Source organism: Schistocerca cancellata, chromosome 3 (genome assembly GCF_023864275.1).
Source record: "Schistocerca cancellata isolate TAMUIC-IGC-003103 chromosome 3, iqSchCanc2.1, whole genome shotgun sequence".
Classification (NCBI taxonomy): domain Eukaryota; kingdom Metazoa; phylum Arthropoda; class Insecta; order Orthoptera; family Acrididae; genus Schistocerca; species Schistocerca cancellata.
In genome coordinates, this window is record NC_064628.1 from 159,146,992 (window position 1) to 159,171,933 (window position 24,942).

Genomic DNA, 24,942 nt, shown 5'->3' on the forward strand with positions numbered 1-24,942 from the left:
ATAATTTTACTAGGCATGTGTCTAGTAAACTTATTTTATTAACTAACTTCCGTGTGAACGTCTAGTAAATGCCAAGTAAACTTATGTCAGTAAATAACTTCGTCTGAATATCTAGTAAACTTATTTCAGTAAATAATTTTTGTTTGACGTCTACATTGAGTTCATTCGTCACGATTTTATTTGCAGCAAATGTTACAAACTGAGCTACTTTTTAAAACCATAGTTTCTGGAAGAAGCTTTACAGTCTGTACTGCGAATAAAGTGAATCCTTTTAAGAGTGTTCGTTTTTCTTACAATAAGGCATAATGAGCTGAGTTTAGGGTTGTCAGGACATCCGTAAGGCAAATAGCAGTGGAGGACAATTACCACGTGAACTCAGTTGTTCATGTTTTACCCTGTGCGACAAGGAATCAGTTTTCGAGCAGTAGAAAAAAAGTAAAAAAATAAAATAAAATAAAAAATAAAAAAAGGAAAATAGAAAACGGGGAGTTGCTGCTAAAGAAAGACGTAACGGTCAAAGTCGCTTCCATGCTAGTAACAGGTGACAAGAGTTATTAAAAATCGGATCCAGAAGAGTAAAGGTTTTCAGTATTGGAACTTTTTTCGATTCGAAAGCTATAGAAAACGACAATAATTGCACGAGGTAGTAATCTTCTCTCTCAACGACAGCTCATTACCCTCTCCATCATGTGAAGTTAATTTAAAGGATAACGAGCGGCCAGTCCCTGGCAGGCGAACGACCGTCAGATTTTGTATCCCACACAGCTGCTACCCGCAGAGCGCGCTAATGTATATGGAATACCACTCAAAAACAATACGTGGGCTACCTACACGCATGAAAATGAGCTCTCCGCAAGATGCAGTAAAAGCTATTTGCATTTCAGTTACACCTAGCACAGTAAATCTGCTAACTCTCAGTATAGCACAGGTTTCGCCACCTGAACGATGGTACTTTTTTTCGGCAGGTAACACATAAACTCATCAGCAAATGAATTAAGACAGCTCCTGTATTGGAGATCGAACGCGCCAGTTGTCAGGGGAACCAGAGCGTAACCTAGTAGTGAGGCAGCCACCCAGCGCTTCACTCATGTTGCTCTGTTCACCCCTAGTTAACGCGGAACAGAGACCATCATGAAGGCACGAATACTGCTGTTGGACGCTCGAAATATGGAGAAAGGTCGCCTGGACTGACGAGAAGCGATACTCTCGTACACAATCGAAGTCAGGGTGCCATTTCGTCAAAAGCCACTGGAGGCGATGCAGTCTGCTTGCCAACGGGGCAGTTGTTAGGCAGATGACGGAAGAGCGAAGGAAGATTAGTGTTTAACGTAACGTCGGTAACGAGCTCATTAGAGGCGGACTGATGGTGACGCTATTCTCGTATGATAGTTCCCTTTTTCTTCTTGTTCGTCGTTAGTCTTTTGACTGGTTCGATGCGAACCTCCACGCTTTCATCTCCTGAGACAATCTGTTCATCTCAGGCAACCTGTAAGTAGGCTGTTTATGTTTTCTTATTGGCAACGTTACGTAGCGCTCTATATGAAAATCACTGGCTGTGCTGTGTGCAGTCTGTGGCTAGTTTGCATTGTTGTCTGCCATTGTAGTGTTGGGCAGCGGCAGCTGGATGTGAACAGCGCGTAGCGTTGCGCAGTTGGAGGTGAGCCGCCAGCAGTGATGGATGTAGGGAGAGAGATGGCGGATTTTTGAGTACAGAATGGATATTATGAACTGCTATGTATATTATGCTTTTTCAACACTATTAAGGTAAATACATTGTTTGTTCTCTATTAAAATCTTTCATTTGCTAACTATTCCTATCAGTAGTTAGTGCCTTCAGTAGTTTGAATCTTTTATTTAGCTGGCAGTAGTGGCGCTCGCCGTATTGCAGTAGTGCGAGTAATGAAGATTTTTGTGAGGTAAGTGATTTCTGAAAGGTATAGTTTAATGTTACTCAGGGCCATTCTTTTGCAGGGATCTTTGATAGTCAGATTGCGTTGCGCTAAAAATATTGTGTGTCACTTTAGTGAATGTTTGAGTACGTTCAGTTTTGCTCAGCTGTTTGAAAAGCAAATAGTGTAAGAGGTTTATCAGCACAGTAATTCAGAAATTGTTCTAAGGGGATGTTTCAAACCATTTACAATCAAGCTTATCAATTATTTGTTGTATTTATTCCAATTTCTGTCTTCCCTTACAATTTTTTCCCCCTAAGGTTATCTCTAGTACCGTGGAAATTATTGCCCGAAGACACTTTGGATCTTTGAGCAGTTTGCGATTGCCTATTACGACTTGCTTTTGGATCCCTTGACATTCTAGTCAAACTATGCGGGGCAATCAAAAAGTTTCCATTTGAGGGTGGTGCGACGCGATGTGGGTATATAAGCATCGACATTTAGGCAAGGGATTAATACAGCATTAGTGATTTTCTGACCTGGATGCCGTTAATGCAGAAACGTAAACTATGGCGACGTTATTTCCAAATGCGTCCAAACGGAACCAACGTGCTGCTATTCTTTCTTTGGCTGCCGAATGACGAACAGTGATAGACACACATCGGAGACTGAATAATTTGTGTGAGAAAGCATATCTGTTGGAACCCACCGTTGTGGAATGGTGTGCCAAGTTCCGTGCTAGTCGCTATTCGATGCAAGACGCCGGTCGACCTGGGTGGCCAGACTCAAACTGGTGGATTCAGGTGCGAGATACTAGAGTAGCCGTCCTAGAGTCGTCGTCCCCCCAAGGGTATATCACGCCTTCTGTCCCTTAAAAAAGGCCTTGAAGTATCGAAGATTCCTGTCCGACGAAGATGTACAGGAGGCAGTTACGGACTTTTTCACGTAGCAGGACACGATGATCTATCAAACGGATATCTTCATCCTCGTACGCCGATGGGATTATTGCCTCAATACTCACGGCGATTTTGCGTGACTAAAATACGGATTCTGGTTTGTAAGGCCTTCGTACGGAAAGTTTCTAATCGCCCCTTCACGAATATTGTTCTGTTTTGGACTCTAGCGTTGTCTGTTTCGGCACAGACAGGTTACGAATTTACTTGCTGTATGACTTATTTCAGTGTGAATAAAGCAGAGTATTCGTCAAGTTCAGTGTAGAATACGTCATCAGGGTTTCTGGGATCTGAAGAGAAGTGAAGTACCAATATGGTACCAAAGTCTTAAAACACACCTTGTTAGTCATTTCCACATATTCCTCTCGCCTTCCATTTTAAGGAGAGCCCCTTCATTTCTTATTCTATCAGGCTGTTTACTTTTATTCACTCTTCTGTGACACATCTTTGATTCTCTAATTTTCCGGTTTCGCCAATAGACCTCTATTTACTTTCATACAGTTATGAGCTAAAGATAACAATTTACTTCACAAATTCAGACCTATGTTTGCTAGTAGGGGAATGCTTACATGGGAAAAAAATGGGCCTCTGATATTTGCAATATAGCCTCTTAATGGCGAACGATGAGACCCGGTTAGACGTAAGATTTATTCGCACTTGCACTGAATGTTCATTTAATAGTTCCAAGTTCTGGCCTGATGATGACAGTAGCCGAAACATTATTATAAATAAAGAAACATATTAAGCGATCTAGATAGACTTCTTCACAAAAAAGGCCAATGAAAATGCTTGCATTCTGTTCTTTAGGTTAACTGGCTGAAAGGAGTGAGGGGCAAAATTGTTTTGTGGAACGGTTTTGGAACTCGCGAGATTGGTAGCCGGCCGATAGCCCTCGTAGGTGTAGGAGCGCGCCTTAAATCCTCTGGGGCGAAGGTAGTATGTTAAGTGTTGCTGCTATGAGGTCGGAAGCGAGAGATCCTCAGTGAATCAATAAAATTATTCTGTCTGCACGGAAAACTTCGAAGGATCCGCAAGTGCTATCCCCTTCGCGGGCGTAGGACTATAGTCAATTCTAACAATTTTCTATTAATTAGGAGAGTATTGCGGTTTAGAGAGCTTGCGGTGGTTGTAGACATCGTATCAGATCGCGCAGCCAGTAGCTAGCTGCCAAGTCCCGTGCCTGCATTTCATTTCCTACGTCTGTAACAAGGTGACCCTCAACTTCAGAAAGGCAATGCAACACATCGTCACTATATAATTGTGTCAGTACGGATTGAGAAACAATTCCCAGACATGAGAATGTGTTAATGTCCCTGTCCCTCGTCTTCCCTCTGGTCACCAGAGTCCCATCCAGTGTAATGTCATCGAGACTTTTTTTTTGTTTAATGAACGAAGCGCACTTGGCAAGGCCTAAGTGAAGCCAGTAAGTTCGATTTGTTTCCATGTAAACTTGATGTGTATTAGTTTTCATGTGACTTTTCTCCTATCTGTTTCAAACTGTTATCATATTTGGTAATTTTTGAGATTAGGAAGCAGTTGGAGGCAGTGTAATGACTGCAGTGTATCTTGTCAAAGCTGGGGGCCTTTCTCAAAGTACGCAGGGTGCTGTTTACGTTATTGTGGTCTTCAACCCGAAGACTTGTCTGATGCAGCTCGACGCAGTACTCGATCCTGTGCAAGCCTCTTTATCTCCGAATAACCACTGCAACCTACTTGCATTCGAAGCTGCAGTATTCATTCCTTGGTATCACTCTACAATATTCCTTCCTCCCTACCCACACACTTGCCTCAGTTACCAAACTGACGATTCCCTGATGGATCAGGATGTGTCATTTCATCTGACCCTTTCATTTGGTCAATAAATTTCTTTTCTTACAATTCGATCATACATCAGCATAGTTACTCGATCTACTCATTTAACTTCAGCATTCTTCTGCAAAAACAACCACCACCACCACACACATTTCAAAAACCACTATTCTCTTTTTAAATGAACTTTTATCGCCAATATTCCACTTCAGTACAGTGCTACACTCCAGACAAATACTTACAGAAAAGAAAAGAGTTCGTAACGGATAAAAATACTCTTTTTTGAGCCATCTGCCTTCTGACTAGTTTGATGGGGCCCGCCATGAATTCCTTTCCTGTGCCAAACTCTTCATCTCAGAAGTTGCAACCTGTGTCCTCAGCTTGTTGTATCTATTCCAATCTGTGTCTTTCTCTGCGGTTTTTACCCTACATACACCCTCTCGTATCATGGAAGTTTTTCCCTGATATCGTGACACATGTCCTATCGTCCCATTCCTTCTTCGTATTATTGTTTTCCACATGTTGCTTTCTTCACCAATTCTGCGGAGAATCTCGTCACTCCTTATCAATATTTCGTCTTTCGTTGGTTTTACTCTCAATCCATATTGTGTACGCGTTACACTGTTTATTTCATTTAACAGATTCTGTAATTTTTCTACAGACTCGCTGAGGATAGCGATATTATTAGCGAGTCTAATCATCGATAATTTTTCAATCTGTAGTTTAATCCCATTCCTAACCTTTCTTTTATTTCCGTCGTTGCTTCTCCGATACATAGACTGAACAGTGGGGGGCCCAAGACTGCATTCCTGTCTTACACTCTTTTTAATACGAGCATTTTGTTCTTAGTCTTTCAATCTTATTGTTGCCCCTTGGTTATTGTACATACTGTACACTACCCGTATTTCCCTATAGTTTATTCCTATTTCGAACATCTTGGACCACTTTATACTGTCGAACGCATTTTGCCAGGTCGACAAATTCTATGAGTGTGCCTTGATGTTTCTTCAGTCTTTCTTCCATTACCAACGCAACGTCAGGACTGCCTCTATGGTGCGTTTGGCTTTCCTGGAGCCAAGCTTATCGTTATCTAACAGATCCCCAACTTTCTTTACCATTCTTTTGTATATTATTCCTCTCAGTAACTTGGATGCACGAGCTGTTAAGTAGATTGTACGATAATTCTCACACTTGTCAGCACTTGCTGTCTTCGGAACTGTGTGGATGATATCTTTTCGTGCGTCCGATGGGACGTCAACAGTCTCGTAGATTCTTCAGAGCAACTTTAACTTAAATTTTTATTAAATGTTAATAAATTTCTCTCTTTCAGAATGATTTCTTCCTATTGGCAGTCTGCATTTTATATACTCTCTTCTTCTGGTATCATCAGTTATTTTGCTATGCAGGTACTACTTAGTCTTGTTTCCTAATCCAATTCCATTGGGGTTGCCTGATTTAATTCGATAGCATTAGATAGCTACAGTTAATGGTGTAGGAGAATGACAGTTTTAACGTAATCTTGCTGATCAAAGCGAGACTGAGAACCATTATTTAGACTGATTTTAACAGTGCTACAGTGTAGACGATTAATACCAATCAACGTTTCCGAGTAAATTGATTCGCGCGCTGCAGATCGCTAAAGCCGGATTTTCCTACGAGCAGGAAATTTGTGCTGCATGCACGTGATGCGTTCGGTGTTCTGTGCCGCGCATTCAACACTGACAAAATAGTGAATGTGTTTTCTGACGGAGCGCAGTGCGTAATGCGCCAACAGCTTCAGTGTGGTTCTAGTTCACCAGCTGTGGATGACTATAAAAATTATTCGTCCTCGTATCATTCGTCAGCACCCTTCCCCAGGTCCACCACTGACACGCCTACAACACCTCATAGTGAAGTTACTCAAACAAGTGACATTGTCACTCAAGCACTCGGTCTTTCACTGAATGACCTTACTGACTAGAAGTACTAACACGACAAGCAGTACACAACAAGACAATGTCTTGTGTAAGATTCCATACTTTATTTGCTGTATAAAACTCAATGGAATCTATGAAAATTGTTTTGTGGTAGCATGTATGCGTATGTGAGGTTTATGTTCTGTGCTACAGACTTGTAAAAAATTTTTAATTGAATTTGTTCCAACTACAAGAAAAGTGCTTCCATACAGTGTACTTCCCAGACAGCAGGTGTGGTGGATTGAATAGTTAATGCGCTTGCAATTTCATTGCCGGCCGGAGTGGCCGAGCGGTTCTAGGCGCTATAGTCTGGAACCGCACTACCGCTACGGTCTCAGGTTCGAATCCCGCCTCGGGCATGGATGTGTATGATGTCCCTAGGTTAGTTAGGTTTAAGTAGTTCTATGTTCTAGGGGACTGATGACCTCAGACGTTAAGTCTCGTAGTGCTCAGAGCCATTTGAACCGTAGTTTGCAGTTTCATTTTCCGGGAAAACACAAATGCACTACGTATTTAAGTTAGCGCCGAGCAAAATTCCTCATTCTAGGAAATCACGGCTTAAGCGTGTTTATATTCTGAGTATGATCGGTAGTGGGAATTCCTGCGACGCCACGGAAGCTTCGTGAAACACAGAAGAAACGCGTCACATGTTGGAAAGTGATCATTTCAGACAATGCGACACAAGAATTTCAGTAATTTTTGAGAACATATACAGTGGAGAATATCAGCGGTCTTGAAATTTTTTTAAACTGAATTGAAAACAATCTTGACCGCAATATAATATTTATTGGCAACGGTAACCGGTTTCGGTCAAAATGTCACCATCTTCAGCCCATTTTACTCCATGGTGGAAGACGCTGTCGGTGAACGGAGCAAATATAATGACTCCACGAAGGTCAGCATGCTTATTATACGGCAGCTACTAATATACGTTATGCGGATTGACGTTTGTGGATCTACCATATTTGCTCCTTTCACCGTTAGTGTGTTTATTGGCAGAACTAACCGGTTTCGATCAAAATGTGACCATCTTCAGACCGTATTACACCATAGTGGCAGGCGGTGATAGTGAACGGAGCAAATATGGTGGATCCACGAACGTCAACTACTCTTTACACAATTCTACAATGCGTAATGAGTGTTGACGTTCGTGAATCCGCAATATTTGCTCCGTTCGCCATCACCGCCTGCCACCATGGTGTAATACGGTCTAAAGATGGTCACATTTTGATTGAGACCGGTTAGTAATGCTAATAAATACGCTGACGGAGAAAAATCGCAACATCAAGAAGGAGTAGCTATATAAACGAAAGTTGGTAGGCGTGTTTCTGCATCTGAAAGATGATGTCTATTCAAATTTCGCGCCAGTTGCATGGCAGTGACACCAGAAGCGCTGGTATGTGGATGCAAATCAGGTTTGCTTTAAATACACTGTGTAACGGTCGTGAGCGTTAGTCACCTTTGAGGTTGGACGTGGTGATTTGACGACAGTCAAGAACGCCTTTAAGACGAAACAGACGCCATTATCTATACCTCACTGAATTTTAACGATGTCGTGTAAAGGGCTACGAGAAGCTGGTTGTTTCTTCTTCGATACTGCAGGAAAGTCTTTGAAGGAATTTAGCCACTGTACATGATTGCTGGCAGCGGTGATCACGAGAATGTACGGTCGCAAGAAGAGCAGGCTCGGGACGGCGATAGCCAGAGGGAAGACTGTCGTGTTCGGCTGATGGCTCTGGCTCATCGTACTGCTTCTGCAGAAACAATTTGAGCAGGAGCTGGCACCACAGAGACAAACGAACTGTTAAAAACTGGTTATTTCAAGGACAACTCCCAGCCAGAAGCACTGTAGCGTACATTCCACTGACCCCAGACCATCGCCATCTGCGGCTTCAGTGGGGTCAGGCGAGAGCTCATTGGAGGGCAGTGGAGGTCTGTTGTGTTTTCTGATGAAAGCTGGTTCTGCCTCAGTGCCACTGATAGCTGTGTGTTGGTGAAAAGGAGCCCAGTTGAGGGACTGCAACCAAACTGTCTGCCTGCTAGACACAAAGGAACGACACGTGCAATTATGGCCTGGGATGCGATTTTGTACGACAGCGGAAGCACTCTCATGGTTATCCCATGCAACCTGGCCTGCTCGTAGGAAAATCCGGCTTTAGCAATACGCGGCGCGCGAGTAAATTACGTCAGTCTGGCGATTCGACCTTTTATCATTCACGAACAGCATTCCAGGGGTGTTTTCCAACAGGATAACGCTCGCTCACATACCGCTATTGTAACACAACATGCTCTGAACGCCACAAATAATTAAATACCTTCTCTTGCTGACAGTACGGGTAATGTAACTGATGATGAGAAACAGAAGGCCGAAATTCTAAACCTAGCTTTCAAAAACTCGTTTACGATAGAGGATTGCAGCACCATTCCCCCTTTAAATTATCGAAGAAACGAAAGGATGGCTGACATAGTGTTTACTGTATCTGGGATTGTAAAACAGTTAAGATCCTTAGACGCCAGAAAGGCCCAGACGGTATCCCAGTAAGATTTTATGTTGACTATGCTACAAATATAGCACCATTCTTATCCGTCATCTATCAGAGATCATTGGAACGGCGGAGAGTTCTACGGGACTGGAAGAAGGCCCAGGTCATAGCAATCTATAAAAAGGGCAGAAAATCGGATGCACATAATTACCGACCAATTTCACTGACATCGATTTGTTGTAGAATCATGGAACATGTTTTATGTTCAGACATAATGAGCTTCCTAGACTCTGAGAAGCTCATCTGCAGAAACCAGCACGGTTTTAGGAAACAGCGGTCATGCGAGAAACAGCTGGCCCTCTTTGTGCATGATATACAACAGGCTCTAGATACCGACTCCCAGGTTGATGCCATATTTCTCGACTTTCGAAAGACGTTCGACTCAGTTCCACACTGTCGCTTGCTACAAAAAATGAGCGCTTACGGTCTATCCAATGACATATGCGGTTGAATAGAAAGGTTTCTAACAGACAGGGAGCAATATGTCGTCCTGAACGGGGTAACTTTAACAAAAAAATAGTTCAAATGGCTCTGAGCACTATGGGACTTAACTTCTGAGGTCATCAGTCCCCTAGAACTTAGAACAACTTAAACCTAACTAACCTAAAGACATCACACACATCCATGCCCGAGGCAGGATTCGAACCTGCGACCGTAGCGGTCACGCGGCTCCAGACTGACGCGCCTAGAACCACACGGCCACACCGGCCGGCTTAACTTTAACAGAAACAAGAGTAACTTCAGGTGTGCCCCAGGGCAGCGTAATAGGTCCTCTGATTTTTACGATTTACATAAACGATCTGGTTGATGGTATTGACAGCGGCCTTAGACTGTTTGCCGATAAAGCTGTAGTCTACAGGAAAGTAGTATCACACGAAAGTTGTGAACAAATCAATGAGGATTTGCAGAAAATAAATGCGTGGTATAATGACTGGCAGTTATCTCTCAATATTAGTAAGTGTAACCTACTGCGTATAACAAGGTGAAAATTCCCATTAATGTACGAGTACAAAATAAATGCCCAGTCTTTGGAAGCGGTAACATCCGTCAAATATCTGGGCGTGACTATTCGAAATGATCTCAAATGAAATGATCAGATTACACAAGTAATGGGCAAGGTAAACTCTAGATTGAGATTTATTGGTAGAATCCTGAAGCGATGCGGTCCTTCAACAAAGGAAATAGCTTACAATACGTTACTTCGTCCAGTCTTAGAGTATTGTTCGTCTGTATGGAACCCTTACCAGTTGGGTCTGATTCAAGAGATTGAGAAGGTCCAAAGAAGGGCGGCAAGATTCGTGACTGGTACATTTAGCCATCGCGAGAGCGCCACAAATCTCATAGAAAGTTTGAAGTGGGACACACTTGCAGATAGGCAGCGCGCTAAACGGAAGGGGCTGCTCACTAAATTCGGAAATCCAATCTTCGCCGAGGATGTGGACCAACTTTCTAATCGCGTAATGATCACCATTCAAAGATAAGGGAAATAAGAGCTCTACTGAGGCGTTCAGACAGTCATTTTACCCTCGTGCGGTCCGCGAGTGGAACAGAGGGGGGCGGGGGGGGGGATATGACTTTGGCGCGAATTGTGCCCTCCGCCACACACCGCTTGGTGGCTAGCGGATTATATATGTAGATATGTAGATTCTCTACAGAGTGTCGACATATCGGTTTGGCCCGCTCGATCACCAGACCCGTCTCCAATCGAGCACACGTGGGACATCATCGGACAACTCCAGCGTGATCCACAAACAGCTTTAACCGTCTCTTTATTGACCGACGAAGTGCAACAGGCATGGAACTCCATCCTAAAAACTGACCTCCGGCACCGGCCATACACAATGAATGCACATTTGCATGCCTGAATGCAACATTCTGTCGGTTACACCGGTTATTAACGTATCAGCATTTCACATTTGCAATGGCTTACCTCGCGCTTTGCATTAACCTGTGGTGTTGCAATGTTGTTCGTTTACATATGATATATAAACAAATGTATTCCCGAAATTTCATATCATCATCATCATCATCCTTTAAGACTGATTATGCCTTTCAGCGTTCAGTCTGGAGCATAGCCCCCTTATAAAATTCCTCCATGATCCCCTATTCAGTGCTAACATTGGTGCCTCCTCTGATGTTAAACCTATTACTTCAAAATCATTCTTAACCGAATCTAGGTACCTTCTCCTTGGTCTGCCCCGACTCCTCCTACCCTCTACTGCTGAACCCATGAGTCTCTTGGGAAAACCTTGCTTTTCCCATGCGTGTAACATGACCCCACCATCTAAGCCTGTTCCCCCTGACTGCTACATCTATACCGAGCGGTTAAAGGCGCTACAGTCTGGAACCGCACGACCGCTACGGTCGCAGGTTCAAATCCTGCCTCGGGCATGGATGTTTGTGATGTCCTTAGGTTAGTTAGGTGTAAGTAGTTCTAAGTTCTAGGGGACTTATGACCACAGCAGTTGAGTCCCATAGTGCTCAGAGCCATTTGAATCATTTGCTACATCTATAGAGTTCATTCCCAGTTTTTCTTTGATTTCCTCATTGTGGACACCCTCCTGCCATTGTTCCCAAGCCGGCCGGTGTGGCCGTGCGGTTAAAGGCGCTTCAGTCTGGAACCGCGTGACCGCTACGGTCGCAGGTTCGAATCCTGCCTCGGGCATGGATGTGTGCGATGTCCTTAGGTTAGTTAGGTTTAATTAGTTCTAAGTTCTAGGCGACTGATGACCTTAGAAGTTAGGTCGCATAGTGCTCAGAGCCACTTGAACCATTGTTTCCAATTACTAGTACCTGCAATCATCCTAGCTACTTTCATATCCGTAATCTCAACCTTGTTGATAAGGTAACCTGAATCCACCTAGCTTTCGCTCCCATACGACAAAGTTGGTCGAAAGATTGAACGGTGCACAGATAACTTAGTCTTGGTACTGACTTCCTTCTTGCAGAAGAGAGTAGATCGTAGCTGAGCGCTCACTGCATTAGCTTTGCTACACCTCGCTTCCAGTTCTTTCACTATGTTGCCATCCTGTGAGAATATGCATCCTAAGTACTTGAAACCGTCCACCTGTTCTAACTTTGTTCCTACTATTTGGCACTCAGTCCGTTTATATTTCTTTCCCACCGACATTACTTTCGTTTTGGAGACGCTAATCTTCATACCATAATCCTTACATTTCTGATCTAGCTCTGAAATATTACTTTGCAAACTTTCAATCGAACCTGCCATCACAACTAAGTCATCCGCATATGCAAGACTGCTTATTTTGTGTTCACATATCTTAATCTCACCCAGTCAGTCTATTGTTTTCAACATATGATCCATAAATAATATGAACAACAGTGGAGACAGGTTACAGCCTTGTCTTACCCCTGAAACTACTCTGAACCATGAACTCAATTTACCGTCAACTCTAACTGCTGCCTGACTATCCATGTAAAGAACTTTAATTGCTTGCAAAAGTTTGCCTCCTATTCCATAATCGTAGAACAGACAATAATTTCATAAATCTACATTAATTATTTTTTTGGGATTGCGACTTTTTTCCTTCAGTGTATTGTCAAAAATGGCTCTCAACACTATGGGACTTAACTTCTGAGGTCATCAGTCCCCTAGAACTTAGAACTACTTAAACCTAACTAACCTAAGGACATCCCACACATCCATGCCCGAGGCAGGATTCGAACCTGAGACCGCAGCGGTCGCGCGGTTCCAGACTGTAGCGCCTAGAACCGCTCGGCCACCCCGGCCGGCTCAGTGTATTGTCAAGACTGTTTTTAATTCGCTTTGGAAGAGTTCCGTAACAGGGCGGGACTGCTACGGTCGCAGGTTCGAATCCTGCCTCGGGCATGGGTGTGTGTGATGTCCTTAGGTTAGTTAGGTTTAAGTAGTTCTAAGTTCTAGGGGACTTATGACCTAAGATGTTGAGTCCCATAGTGCTCAGAGCCATTTGAACCATTTTCAGTTCCGTAACAGGAAAAAAAGGTAGTCCTCACCTGTAGCCGGTGTACGCCGGGAGAGGGCGGCGCCCTGACGGTGACTACGGTGCGGCCCGCCTTGCCGCCGGCGCTGTCTTCGTCGACGGAGGGCACGAGGCAGTCGTCGGCCGTCGAGTCGTCGGGATCCGGCCGGCGCATGAAGAGCGGCATCTCGCCGTCGTCTTCGAACATCTGCTCGGTGGCGAGCGGCGCGGGCGGCGTGGTGGGCGTGGCCGGCAGCCGGCCCCCGCGGCCGCTCTCCTCCTCGGAGGATGTGGACGAGGAGGCGGAGGGGGCGGCGGAGGCGGCGGCGGAGGCGGCTGCGCTGGCGGCCAGGGCGGCCCGCGGGCCGGGCCCCGGGTCGCTGTTGCGGTGCTCCTTCAGCAGGCGGTACGCCGCGCGCCCGCCCTCCGCCGACGTCGTCCACGAGTTGGGCCGCCCGTAGCCGGGCACCTGCGCGTCAAAACCGGTCACTCACTGCGCTCGTCTGGCCTCCCAGGCTTCAGCACGCCCAGCCCGTGTCCTCGGCGCTTACACCGAACGGACTGCGTAGACTGAGAGCTGAGTACAGCCTGCCGGGCCACGGTCAGCGGGCTCGGCGGCCAGCCCGCAAGGCTGTCGCCTACATCTACATCTACATCTATACTCCGCGAGCCACCTTACGGTGTGTGGCGGAGGGTACTTATTGTACCACTATCTGATCCCCCCTTCCCTGTTCCATTCACGAATTGTGCGTGGGAAGAACGACTGCTTGTAAGTCTCCGTATTTGCTCTAATTTCTCGGATCTTTTCGTTGTGATCATTACGCGAGATATATGTGGGCGGTAGTAATATGTTGCCCATCTCTTCCCGGAATGTGCTCTCTCGTAATTTCGATAATAAACCTCTCCGTATTGCGTAACGCCTTTCTTGAAGTGTCCGCCACTGGAGCTTGTTCAGCATCTCCGTAACGCTCTCGCGCTGACTAAATGTCCCCATGACGAATCGCGCTGCTTTTCGCTGGATCATGTCTATCTCTTCTATTAATCCAACCTGGTAAGGGTCCCATACTGATGAGCAATACTCAAGAATCGGACGAACAAGCGTTTTGTAAGCTACTTCTTTCGTCGATGAGTCACATTTTCTTAGAATTCTTCCTATGAATCTCAACCTGGCGCCTGCTTTTCCCACTATTTGTTTTATGTGATCATTCCACTTCAGATCGCTCCGGATAGTAACTCCTAAGTATTTTACGGTCGTTACCGCTTCCAATGATTTACCACCTATGGCATAATCGTACTGGAATGGATTTCTGCCCCTATGTATGCGCATTATATTACATTTATCTACGTTTAGGGAAAGCTGCCAGCTGTCGCACCATGCATTAATCCTCTGCAGGTCTTCCTGGAGTACGTACGAGTCTTCTGATGTTGCTACTTTCTTGTAGACAACCGTGTCATCTGCAAATAGCCTCACGGAGCTACCGATGTTGTCAACTAAGTCATTTATGTATATTGTAAACAATAAAGGTCCTATCACGCTTCCTTGCGGTACTCCCGAAATTACCTCTACATCTGCAGATTTTGAACCGTTAAGAATGACATGTTGTGTTCTTGCTTCTAGGAAATCCTGAATCCAATCACAAACCTGGTCCGATATTCCGTAAGCTCGTATTTTTTTCATTAAACGTAAGTGCGGAACCGTATCAAATGCCTTCCTGAAGTCCAAGAATACGGCATCAATCTGCTCGCCAGTGTCTACGGCACTGTGAATTTCTTGGGCAAATAGGGCGAGCTGAGTTTCACATGATCTCTCCGGCATACTGCGCTGAGCGCTCTGTTTAAGCCGTCTTTACACGGGACGAGTTACCTAACGTTGACTTGGCACTCTACGAGGTTAGTGGTGTCAGCTCCTGCTATTTCACATTGAGGGACCCTTCCTCTTGCCGGCCGTTGTGACGGAGCGGTTCTAGGCGCTTCAGTCCGGAACCACGCGGCTGCTACGGTCGCAGGTTCGAATCCTGCCTCGGGCATGGATGTGTGTGATACACTTAGGTTAGTTAGGTTTAAGTAGTTCTAAGTCTAGGGGACTGATGACCTCAGATCTTAAGTCCCATAGTGCTTAGAGCCATTTGAACCATTTTTGGGCCCTTCCTCAAGTGAAACACAAAATACGTTCCGCAATATTTCGTCAACTTGCCACGTAGAGCAGAAACAGTAGGAAGCAAAAATGCTACCTCCGTCGTAGATGGCAAAAAGCATCGCTATGTGGAGATATCTAAAGGGTGGTCCATTTATCGTGACCGGGCCAAATATCTCAGGATTTAAGCGTCAAACGAAAAAACTACAAAGAACGAAACTTGTCTAGCTTGAAGGGGGAAATCAGATGGCGCTGTGGTTGGCCCTCTAGATGGCACTGACATAGGTCAAACGAATATCAACTGAGTTTTTTTTAAAAATAGGAACCCCGATTTTTTATTACATATTCGTGTAGTACGTAAAGAAATATAAATGTTTTAGTTGGACCTCTTTTTTCGCTTTTTGATAGATGGCGCTGTAATAGTCCAAACATATGGCTCACAATTTTAGACGAAAAGTTGGTAACAGGTAGGTTTTTTAAATTAAAATACAGAAAGTAGGTACGTTTGAACATTTTATTTCGGTTGTCCCAATGTGATACATGTACCTTTGTGAACTTATCATTTCTGAGAATGCATGGCCGGCCGGTGTGGCCGTGCGGTTAACGGCGCTTCAGTCTGGAACCGCGTGACCGCTACGGTCGCAGGTTCGAATCCTGCCTCGGGCATGGATGTGTGTGATGTCCTTACGTTAGTTAGGTTTAATTCGTTATAAGTTCTAGGCGACTGATGACCTCAGAAGTTAAGTCGCATAGTGCTCAGAGCCATTTTGAGAACGCATGCTGTTACAGTGTGATTACCTGTAAATACCACATTAATGCAATAAATGCTCAAAATGATGTCCGTCAACCTCAGTGCATTTGGCAATACGTGTAACGACATTCATCTCAACTGCGAATAGTTCGCCTTCCGTAATGTTCGCAAATCCATTGACAAAGCGCTGACGCATGTTGTCAGGCGTTGTCGGTGGATCACGATAGCGAATATCCTTCAACTTTCCCCACAGAAAGAAATCCGGGGACGTCAGATCCGGTGAACGTGCAGGCCATGGTATGGTGCTTCGACGACCAATCCATCTGTCATCAAATATGCTATTCAATACCGCTTCAACCGCACGCGAGCTATGTGCCGGACATCCATCATGTTGGAAGTACATCGCCATTCTGTCATGCAGTGAAACATCTTGTAGTAACATCGGTAGAACATTACGTAGGAAATCAGCATACATTCCACCATTTAGATTGCCATCGATAAAATGGGGGCCAGTTATCCTTCCTCCCATAATGCCGCACCATACATTAACCCGCCAAGGTCGCTGATGTTCCACTTGTCGCAGCCATCGTGGATTTTCCGTTGCCCATAGTGCATATTATGTCGGTTTACGTTACCGTTGTTGGTGAATGACGCTTCGTCGCTAAATAGAATGCGTGCAAAAAATCTGTCATCGTTCCGTAATTTCTCTTGTGCCCAGTGGCAGAACTGTATACGACGTTCAAAGTCGTCGCCATGCAATTACTGGTGCATAGAAACATGGTGCAATCGATGTTGATGTATCATTCTCAACACCGACGTTTTTGAGATTCCCGATTCTCGCGCAGTTTGTCTGCTACTGATGTGCGGATTAGCCGCAACAGCAGCTAAAACACCTACTTGGGCATCATAATTTGTTGCAGGTCGTGGTTGACGATTCACATGTGGCTGAACACTTCCTGTTTCCTTAAATAACGTAACTATCCGGCGAACGGTCCGGACACTTGGATGATGTCGTCCAGAATACCGAGCAGCATACATACCACACGCCCGTTGGGCATTTTGATCACAATAGCCATACATCAACACGATATCGACCTTTTCCGCAAATGGTAAACGGTCCATTTTAACACGGGTAATGTATCACGAAGCAAATACCGTCCGCTATGGCGGAATGTTACGTGATACCACGTACTTATACGTTTGTGACTATTACAGTGCCATCTATCCCAAAGCGAAAGAAGTGGTCCAACTAAAACATCCATATTTCTTTACGTACTACACGAATATGTAATAAAAAATGGGGGTTCCTATTAAAAAAAAACGCAGTTGATATCCGTTTGACCTATGGCAGAACCCTCTAGCGGGCCAACCATAGCGCCATCTGCTTTCCCCCTTTAAGCTAGACGAGTTTCGTTCTTTGTAGTTTTTTCGTTTGATGCTTATTTCGTGAGATATTTGGCCCGGTCACTATCAATGGACCACCCCGTATATTTTTTCATTATGATGTCGACATATGCCACCGAACAGAAGTTAAGGATCCGTCGATTATTCGATATTAAATACTGAGGACAGAAATTTATGTTTTTTGTTGTCTGTCTTTTCTTGACTCATATCCACTATAGTTCTCATCGGCATATTTCTTGCCCATTCCAGCTACTATCATTATGTGCAGTCTAACAGTAGCAGTCTTACGATGTGCCTAATTTAATTTCGTATTCAGTACTACAAATGAGCATTAGATTTGACCATAACTGTACCCGTACTGCATATTAACGAGAGTCAGTTACTTCCGTGTGTCATTTCTACCATTGTAAATGATAAGTACGAGGTTCAAGAGGAACACGTTTGGTGACGGAACTGTATGAGAACGGCAGAAATTACCACTCCCTTCTCCCAACTATGGGGCAGAATTGCGCTTTCCTTACCCCCTGAGTGCCTAGATGACGAAAAGGTAGACCCACTGTAAAAGTAACTTAGTTTCGGCACTAAAGTCACACACGTTACTGCACTGGTATTCTATGGAAAATGGTCTCCTGTTGTCTGAAATGTTTATGGTAAGTACAGTATTTCACACGTAGGGACGACACAAAAATATCGATATTTCGTAATATCGATTTTTCGGGACAGCGGCTTCTCAAAATATCGATACTTTTTCTCTGTAACATCTATAGCTTTCATAAATATCGATTCAATATATATCAAACCTTTTAAAAAGTTTTCCATCCCTACGGCGTCACAATCAGAGAGCAAGATGCCATATTGTATCTGTCCTGGTCAGAAGCAGCCCACATTTGGTGGGTGTGATGTTATCCCTTACACCCTATGAAAATGTGCTGTTTCTAAGAACCACCTGTACCCGAAGCTGTTTGTGAGTTTGCCATTAATTTTACAATCCCCTGGCTGTGTTACCAGCGCTGCGCAAGTTAAGTCGAGTGATGGACGATTTTCCAAAGAAGAAAGCGAGTTAATAAATCAAGTACTCAAAGAGAGGAAAGCAGACACTGCCTCACTAAACATTATACTCAATGAACAATGGATAAATCGTTATTCAGATCTGTGGTGTACACAGAAGGCGAAGATGAGACTGGAGAGAGTATGTACAATGAAACAGCAGATGCATGGACGAATTGCAACAGGCTTTGAAAGGCATGTAGAACAGAAAAGCTACGGGAATATATGGAATAAATGCAGAAGTAATTAAATATGGAGGATTACCACTAATACAAGTCTTTTACAGTTAATAAATGAATGTTGGTCGAAGTGCAAAATCCAATACCCTTGGAAACGTAACAACTGTAAAATTATCGTGGCAAAAGTCTTCTAAGCACTGGCTACAAACTATACTCAAAGATCATCAGTAACCGCATGAAGACTATCACAAAAGCTATTATTTCTGAAGAACTAACTGGATTTAGATTAGGTCGTTCACGCACAGATAATGTGTTTGTAATTAAAACATCATAGAAAAACACAGAGAATTTAATATGGAAACCCATATGGCCTTTATCGACCTTGAGAAGACCTCTGACCGTGTGAACCGTGATAGCCTACGGAAGATGGTGTCTGAATGTGGATATCCTTATCACTTAGTAGAGGTAGTGTAAAGTCTTTACAAAACTACACGCATGTAATAAACACAGGCAGGAATCGACTAGAAGAAATAATTATTAACCAAGGCGTTGGACAAGGATGTGGATTTTCACCTATCTTTTTTAATATCTACATTGACGTCATTCTTCGCAAATGGAAATGTAAAAAATGGCTCTGAGCACTATGGGACTCAACATCTTAGGTCATAAGTCCCCTAGAACTTAGAACTACTTAAACCTAAGGACATCACACACACCCACGCCCGAGGCAGGATTCGAACCTGCGACCGTAGCAGCCCCGCGGTTCCGGACTGCAGCGCCAGAACCGCTAGACCACCGCGGCCGGCTGGAAATGTAAACAAGGGAATTAATATAACGAATGAGGAATACCTGAAAGTACTTTTGTTTGCTGATGACATCGTCATTACTCAAAAGAATGAAGATGACCTCCAAAGATCAGTATACAGCTGAACAAAATTTGCAAGAAGTACAACTTTAAAATTTCTAGTAACAAAACAAAGATAATGGCGTCGCGAGGAAAATATCCAGTCAGATCAAAAATTGTTTAGTATAATTCAGGTTTAGAACAAGTGTCTCAAATGTAATTAAATGTGAGTTAATGACTTTTTGGCGATTAAAGCCGTTAGAAGACGGCAACATAAAATGCAAGATCGCTAATTGCATAGCTTCAGCGTGGCATTCTTAGCAGAGGCCCCACGTTGCGAAACAGAGCATAGGCAGGTACAAAGATGCGCGTCCTGCTGCATCCAATTTTTGTTTTTCGCCTTCGATTTTCTAAAAGGTTGTGTGACTTTCTTATCAAAGCAGTAGCAACAGCTTCTATAACACTTGCCCTTAGGTAAATATAAGTGCGCTCTCTGACAGAACTGCTTTTCTTCGATTTGGTGAAATTTTTTAAGCCGATTTCCTTAATGACTGGACATGTTCACGGATATCGAAGTTTTCATTTATGTGTACCACAGCCAGAAGAACATGAAGAGCGAACAAACTGTGTTATTTGCGAGCCAAATAAAGCCAACAACTGCCGCGGCACAGAGCTGAGAACGCAAAATCACGTCCCATGACGTTGGACACCCTCTCTGCGTGCAGGTCAACATTAGCTGGCTCGTCCCGTGTGACGACTGCTTTATGCTGTTCACTACTGTTCGGCGTCCCTCACGTCTGTCTGCAACCACCTAAACCTTACAAAGAGTTGTGAACTACCCGGTCTCTACTATGCTCCAATGGGCTATTACAACGGGATCATCAGCGATTGCACCCTCCAAGAGTTCAGTGCCATAAATTCCGTCAATGTACACTATCTGATCAAAAGTATCCGGACACCTATTTGTGGACACTAATATGGGGATGTGTCCAGCCATGCCTTTTAAGGAGCCTTGAGCTCTGTTGAGAACACTAAAAGTGAGGTGTCTGAACGTCTGTGGAGGACTGGCAGACTTAGTAAAACTAGACCGCTCAGAGGCGCTAGTATAGCGCTCCCATACTGAAGCCGCCAGTTGCTGATTAACTCTTTGTTTTCACTTAGTACACTATGTCACATATAGAATGACGTAACAGGTGCAAAAAGCGTTCATGGGGACTCTGTATCCTTACTGTCAGAAGAAACGTGAAAATGAAGTGGCTAGTTTAAGTAATATTCGTGATTAGAGTTATTCAAGTCCTGGTGAGATGAATGAAAAATACGGTAAAATTGGGGAAAGTAAGGTAGATAAAATTGTGCCATGCAAAAACAAATTAAAGACTGACAAAAAAAAACCTACAAACTGCAAGAGACAGATGCAGAGTATGAGTCAAGAAAATTCAAACAAGAACAGAAAGTGAAATTTCCTGGCAGATTAAAACTGTGTGCCGGACCGAGACTCGAACTCGAGACCTTAGTGAGTGATAAACTAATATCACTATCTGCTGCTTCACAAGTTTCATGGAACGATCTTGAATCTAAAACTTGACGCATTGTCACTCATACTTGTAAGGAACGAACCCTACGTTCTTCAGTAGATATTTACAACTTTTCGTCTTTTTGTGGAGACGTAATGCAAAAAATTAGGAAAGTAGAATAATTTTAAGACAGAGCTAATTACTCAGTAGGAATTGTGAAATAAACATCCTTTTATTTTGTTCTTCCATTTCCTTTCGTTGTCTCTCATCCGCTATAAATCAAAGGTCAGTATTCGTATTCGTCCCTCCAATTAGGGAGCAGTTTTTTCATTTCTCTGCGGTGTTGTTCGGGCTTGGAGTGAACTTCACGTCCTCCTGTTCGTAATAGCAAAGAGATTGCAGTATAACGGAAGTGTTTCAGAGTAGCAAGGAAGAGCAAGTAGTCACAGCTGTTACGGTATGCATTTTAGAGGCAATGTTGACTGGAAATTCTTTTCTTGTTTTGGTCCATATGACCATCTCTCAAAAGATGGAATACTTTTTCCTGGCACCCTGCGTAACTTTACTTATCAACAGCATATTAACGAGATTAGCGGTATCAAACAACAGAACACGAGTCAACGCTCGAACGAAAATAAGTACTCGTAATTATTCTCGCTTACAGGAAATTCCATTTATAGATACATTTTTAGCATATGAAAGCCAGGAGGAGGAAAGGACGAACTTTTTAAGATGGTGCAAAAACAAGAAAGATGTACTCTTTTCAAAGATGGTTGCGCGACTCGGCTGTTCGATACAGGATGTCAAACGAAATACTTTCAGCCGTCTAGTTTCAGATGATAGCTCTGAGCACTACGGGACTTAACTGCTGAGGTCATCAGTCCCCTAGAACTTAGAACTACTTAAACCTAACTAACCTAAGGACATCACACACATCCATGCCCGAGGCAGGATTCGAACCTGCGACTGTAGCGGTCGCGCGGTACCAGACTGTAGCGCCTAGAACCGCTCGGCCACTTCGGCCGGCCGTCTAGTTTCCAAACATATTTTATTTGGCTACCAGTTTCGGCGGTTTACTACGCCATCTTCAGGCCCCTGACCAACGTTTAGGAAGATTCGATCTCGGTTCTGGTGCCGGCCGCAGTGGCCGAGCGGTTCTAGGCGCTTCAGTCCGGGAACCGCGCGACTGCTACTGCTACGGTCGGAGGTTCGAATCCTGCCTCGGGCATGGATGTGTGTGATGTCCTTGGGTTAGTTAGGTTTAAGTAGTTCTAAGTTCTAGGGGACTGATGACCTTAGATGTTAAGTCCCATAGTGCTCAGAACCATTTCCGGTTCTGTTTAAAACAGGGGCAGTAATATTGGTATTAGTAGATTTCTGCTTGCTATAGCGATCACTTCAACAATCATCTGCCGACCAACAACCATCATCTTCCGACCTTCAAGTGATCGCTATAGCAAGCAGAAATCTACTAAAATCAATATTGCTAGCCCGTATTTTGACCAGAACCGAGGTGGAATCTTCCTACACGTCGATCAGGGGCCTGAAGATATCGTAAATCGCCGAGACTGGTAGCCATATAAAATAAGTTTGGAAATGGACGGCTGAAAGGTGTTTCATTTGATATCCAAATGTACACTCCTGGAAATGGAAAAAAGAACACATTGACACCGGTGTGTCAGACCCACCATACTTGCTCCGGACACTGCGAGAGGGCTGTACAAGCAATGATCACACGCACGGCACAGCGGACACACCAGGAACCGCGGTGTTGGCCGTCGAATGGCGCTAGCTGCGCAGCATTTGTGCACCGCCGCCGTCAGTGTCAGCCAGTTTGCCGTGGCATACGGAGCTCCATCGCAGTCTTTAACACTGGTAGCATGCCGCGACAGCGTGGACGTGAACCGTATGTGCAGTTGACGGACTTTGAGCGAGGGCGTATAGTGGGCATGCAGGAGGCCGGGTGGACGTACCGCCGAATTGCTCAACACGTGGGGCGTGAGGTCTCCACAGTACATTGATGTTGTCGCCAGTGGTCGGCGGAAGGTGCACGTGCCCGTCGACCTGGGACCGGACCGCAGCGACGCACGGATGCACGCCAAGACCGTAGGATTCTACGCAGTGCCGTAGGGGACCGCACCGCCACTTCCCAGCAAATTAGGGACACTGTTGCTCCTGGGGTATCGGCGAGGACCATTCGCAACCGTCTCCATGAAGCTGGGCTACGGTCCCGCACACCGTTAGGCCGTCTTCCGCTCACGCCCCAACATCGTGCAGCCCGCCTCCAGTGGTGTCGCGACAGGCGTGAATGGAGGGACGAATGGAGACGTGTCGTCTTCAGCGATGAGAGTCGCTTCTCCCTTAGTGCCAATGATGGTCGTATGCGTGTTTGGCGCCGTGCAGGTGAGCGCCACAATCAGGACTGCATACGACCGAGGCACACAGGGCCAACACCCGGCACATGGTGTGGGGAGCGATCTCCTACACTGGCCGTACACAACTGGTGATCGTTGAGGGGACACTGAATAGTGCACGGTACATCCAAACCGTCATCGAACCCATCGTTCTACCATTCCTAGACCGGCAAGGGAACTTGCTGTTCCAACAGGACAATGCACGTCCGCATGTATCCCGTGCCACCCAACGTGCTGTAGAAGGTGTAAGTCAACTACCCTGGCCAGCAAGATCTCCGGATCTGTCCCCCATTGAGCATGTTTGGGACTGGATGAAGCGTCGTCTCACGCGGTCTGCACGTCCAGCACGAACGCTGGTCCAACTGAGGCGCCAGGTGGAAATGGCATGGCAAGCCGTTCCACAGGACTACATCCAGCATCTCTACGATCGTCTCCATGGGAGAATAGCAGCCTGCATTGCTGCGAAAGGTGGATATAAACTGTACTAGTGCCGACATTGTGCATGCTCTGTTGCCTGTGTCTATTTGCCTGTGGTTCTGTCAGTGTGATCATGTGATGTATCTGACCCCAGGAATGTATCAGTAAAGTTTCCCCTTCCTGGGACAATGAATTCACGGTGTTCTTATTTCAATTTCCAGGAGTGTATTAAGAGATTTGGGTTGGAACCACGCGTCCGTTTGGGGGTTAGGATGAGAAAGTCGTAATAGCCTCGAGAATCGAGTTCATGGACATCCTGTTTTAGATTGGCCAAGGCATAGGGACAATTCATCGTTAATTCGACTTGGGTTGAACATTGTCGGCGGTGTTGTGGACGCGGACGTTTGTATAAGGCATAAAGCGAGAGGATACTGACCTGCAGGGAGCGGGGATCCTGGGGAATGTCCAGACACAGCTCGGAGAGGGGCGACGGCGATCGCGGGCCGGCGGCCGCATAGCTGAGGTCGTCGGTAGACATGGACAGCGAGATGGAGGGCGGCCGCGCCGGCAGCTGCCTCCGCAGCTGCCCGAGAGGCGGCGCGCGCACGCGGCCCCGCTGGCGGCCGGGCGCCACGGGCGGCGGCGGCTGCAGCTGCTGCAGCGGGGGCGGCGGGGGCGGCGGCTCGCGGGGCCGCTGGCGCGCCGGGCTCAGCAGCCGCTGGCGGCTCTGCGACGGCGACAGCGACGGCTGCCGCCCCCAGAGGCCGCGCGGGTCGGGCCGCGAGGCGGCGGCGGCGGCGGCGGCTGCTGCGTGGCGCTGCCGCTGGCGGAGGCGCATCGTGTCCGTGAAGGGCGCCGCGCCGGGACCCGGCGGGCCGCCTGCCACCTGCCGGTCGCTCTGGCTCCGTCGCAGGCACACCGACGGCGCCGCGCCCGCTGCACACACAACGAGGCGCGCCGTCAGGGGCTGTACGCTGCGCGCTCGGGGCGAACCGCCGCATCGCGAGCAGTACAAAATACACACACCAATAAAAGTTTTGCATCACCCCGGTTCCCAGGACTCCTGAAGATAGACGCTGGCTGTGGGTATTGTATCACAGACTCAGTCCCTTTGACTGTTCAGAGAC

At 45.6% G+C, this 24,942-nt stretch overlaps 1 protein-coding gene across 1 annotated transcript in view; it reads right to left on the reverse strand.

Annotated features, from left to right (window-relative positions):
* LOC126176176 (uncharacterized) overlaps nucleotides 1-24,438 on the reverse strand; it is a 127,091-nt gene extending 102,653 nt beyond the window's left edge. Inside the window, exons 1-2 of the mRNA XM_049923317.1 lie at nucleotides 24,252-24,438; nucleotides 13,146-13,580 (exon numbers count right to left, since the gene is read on the reverse strand). Of these exons, the coding sequence (XP_049779274.1) occupies nucleotides 13,146-13,580; nucleotides 24,252-24,353 (537 nt within the window). The 5' untranslated portion in view covers nucleotides 24,354-24,438. The remainder of the gene's footprint in view (nucleotides 1-13,145; nucleotides 13,581-24,251) is intronic.
* Nucleotides 24,439-24,942: the final 504 nt, after the last annotated feature.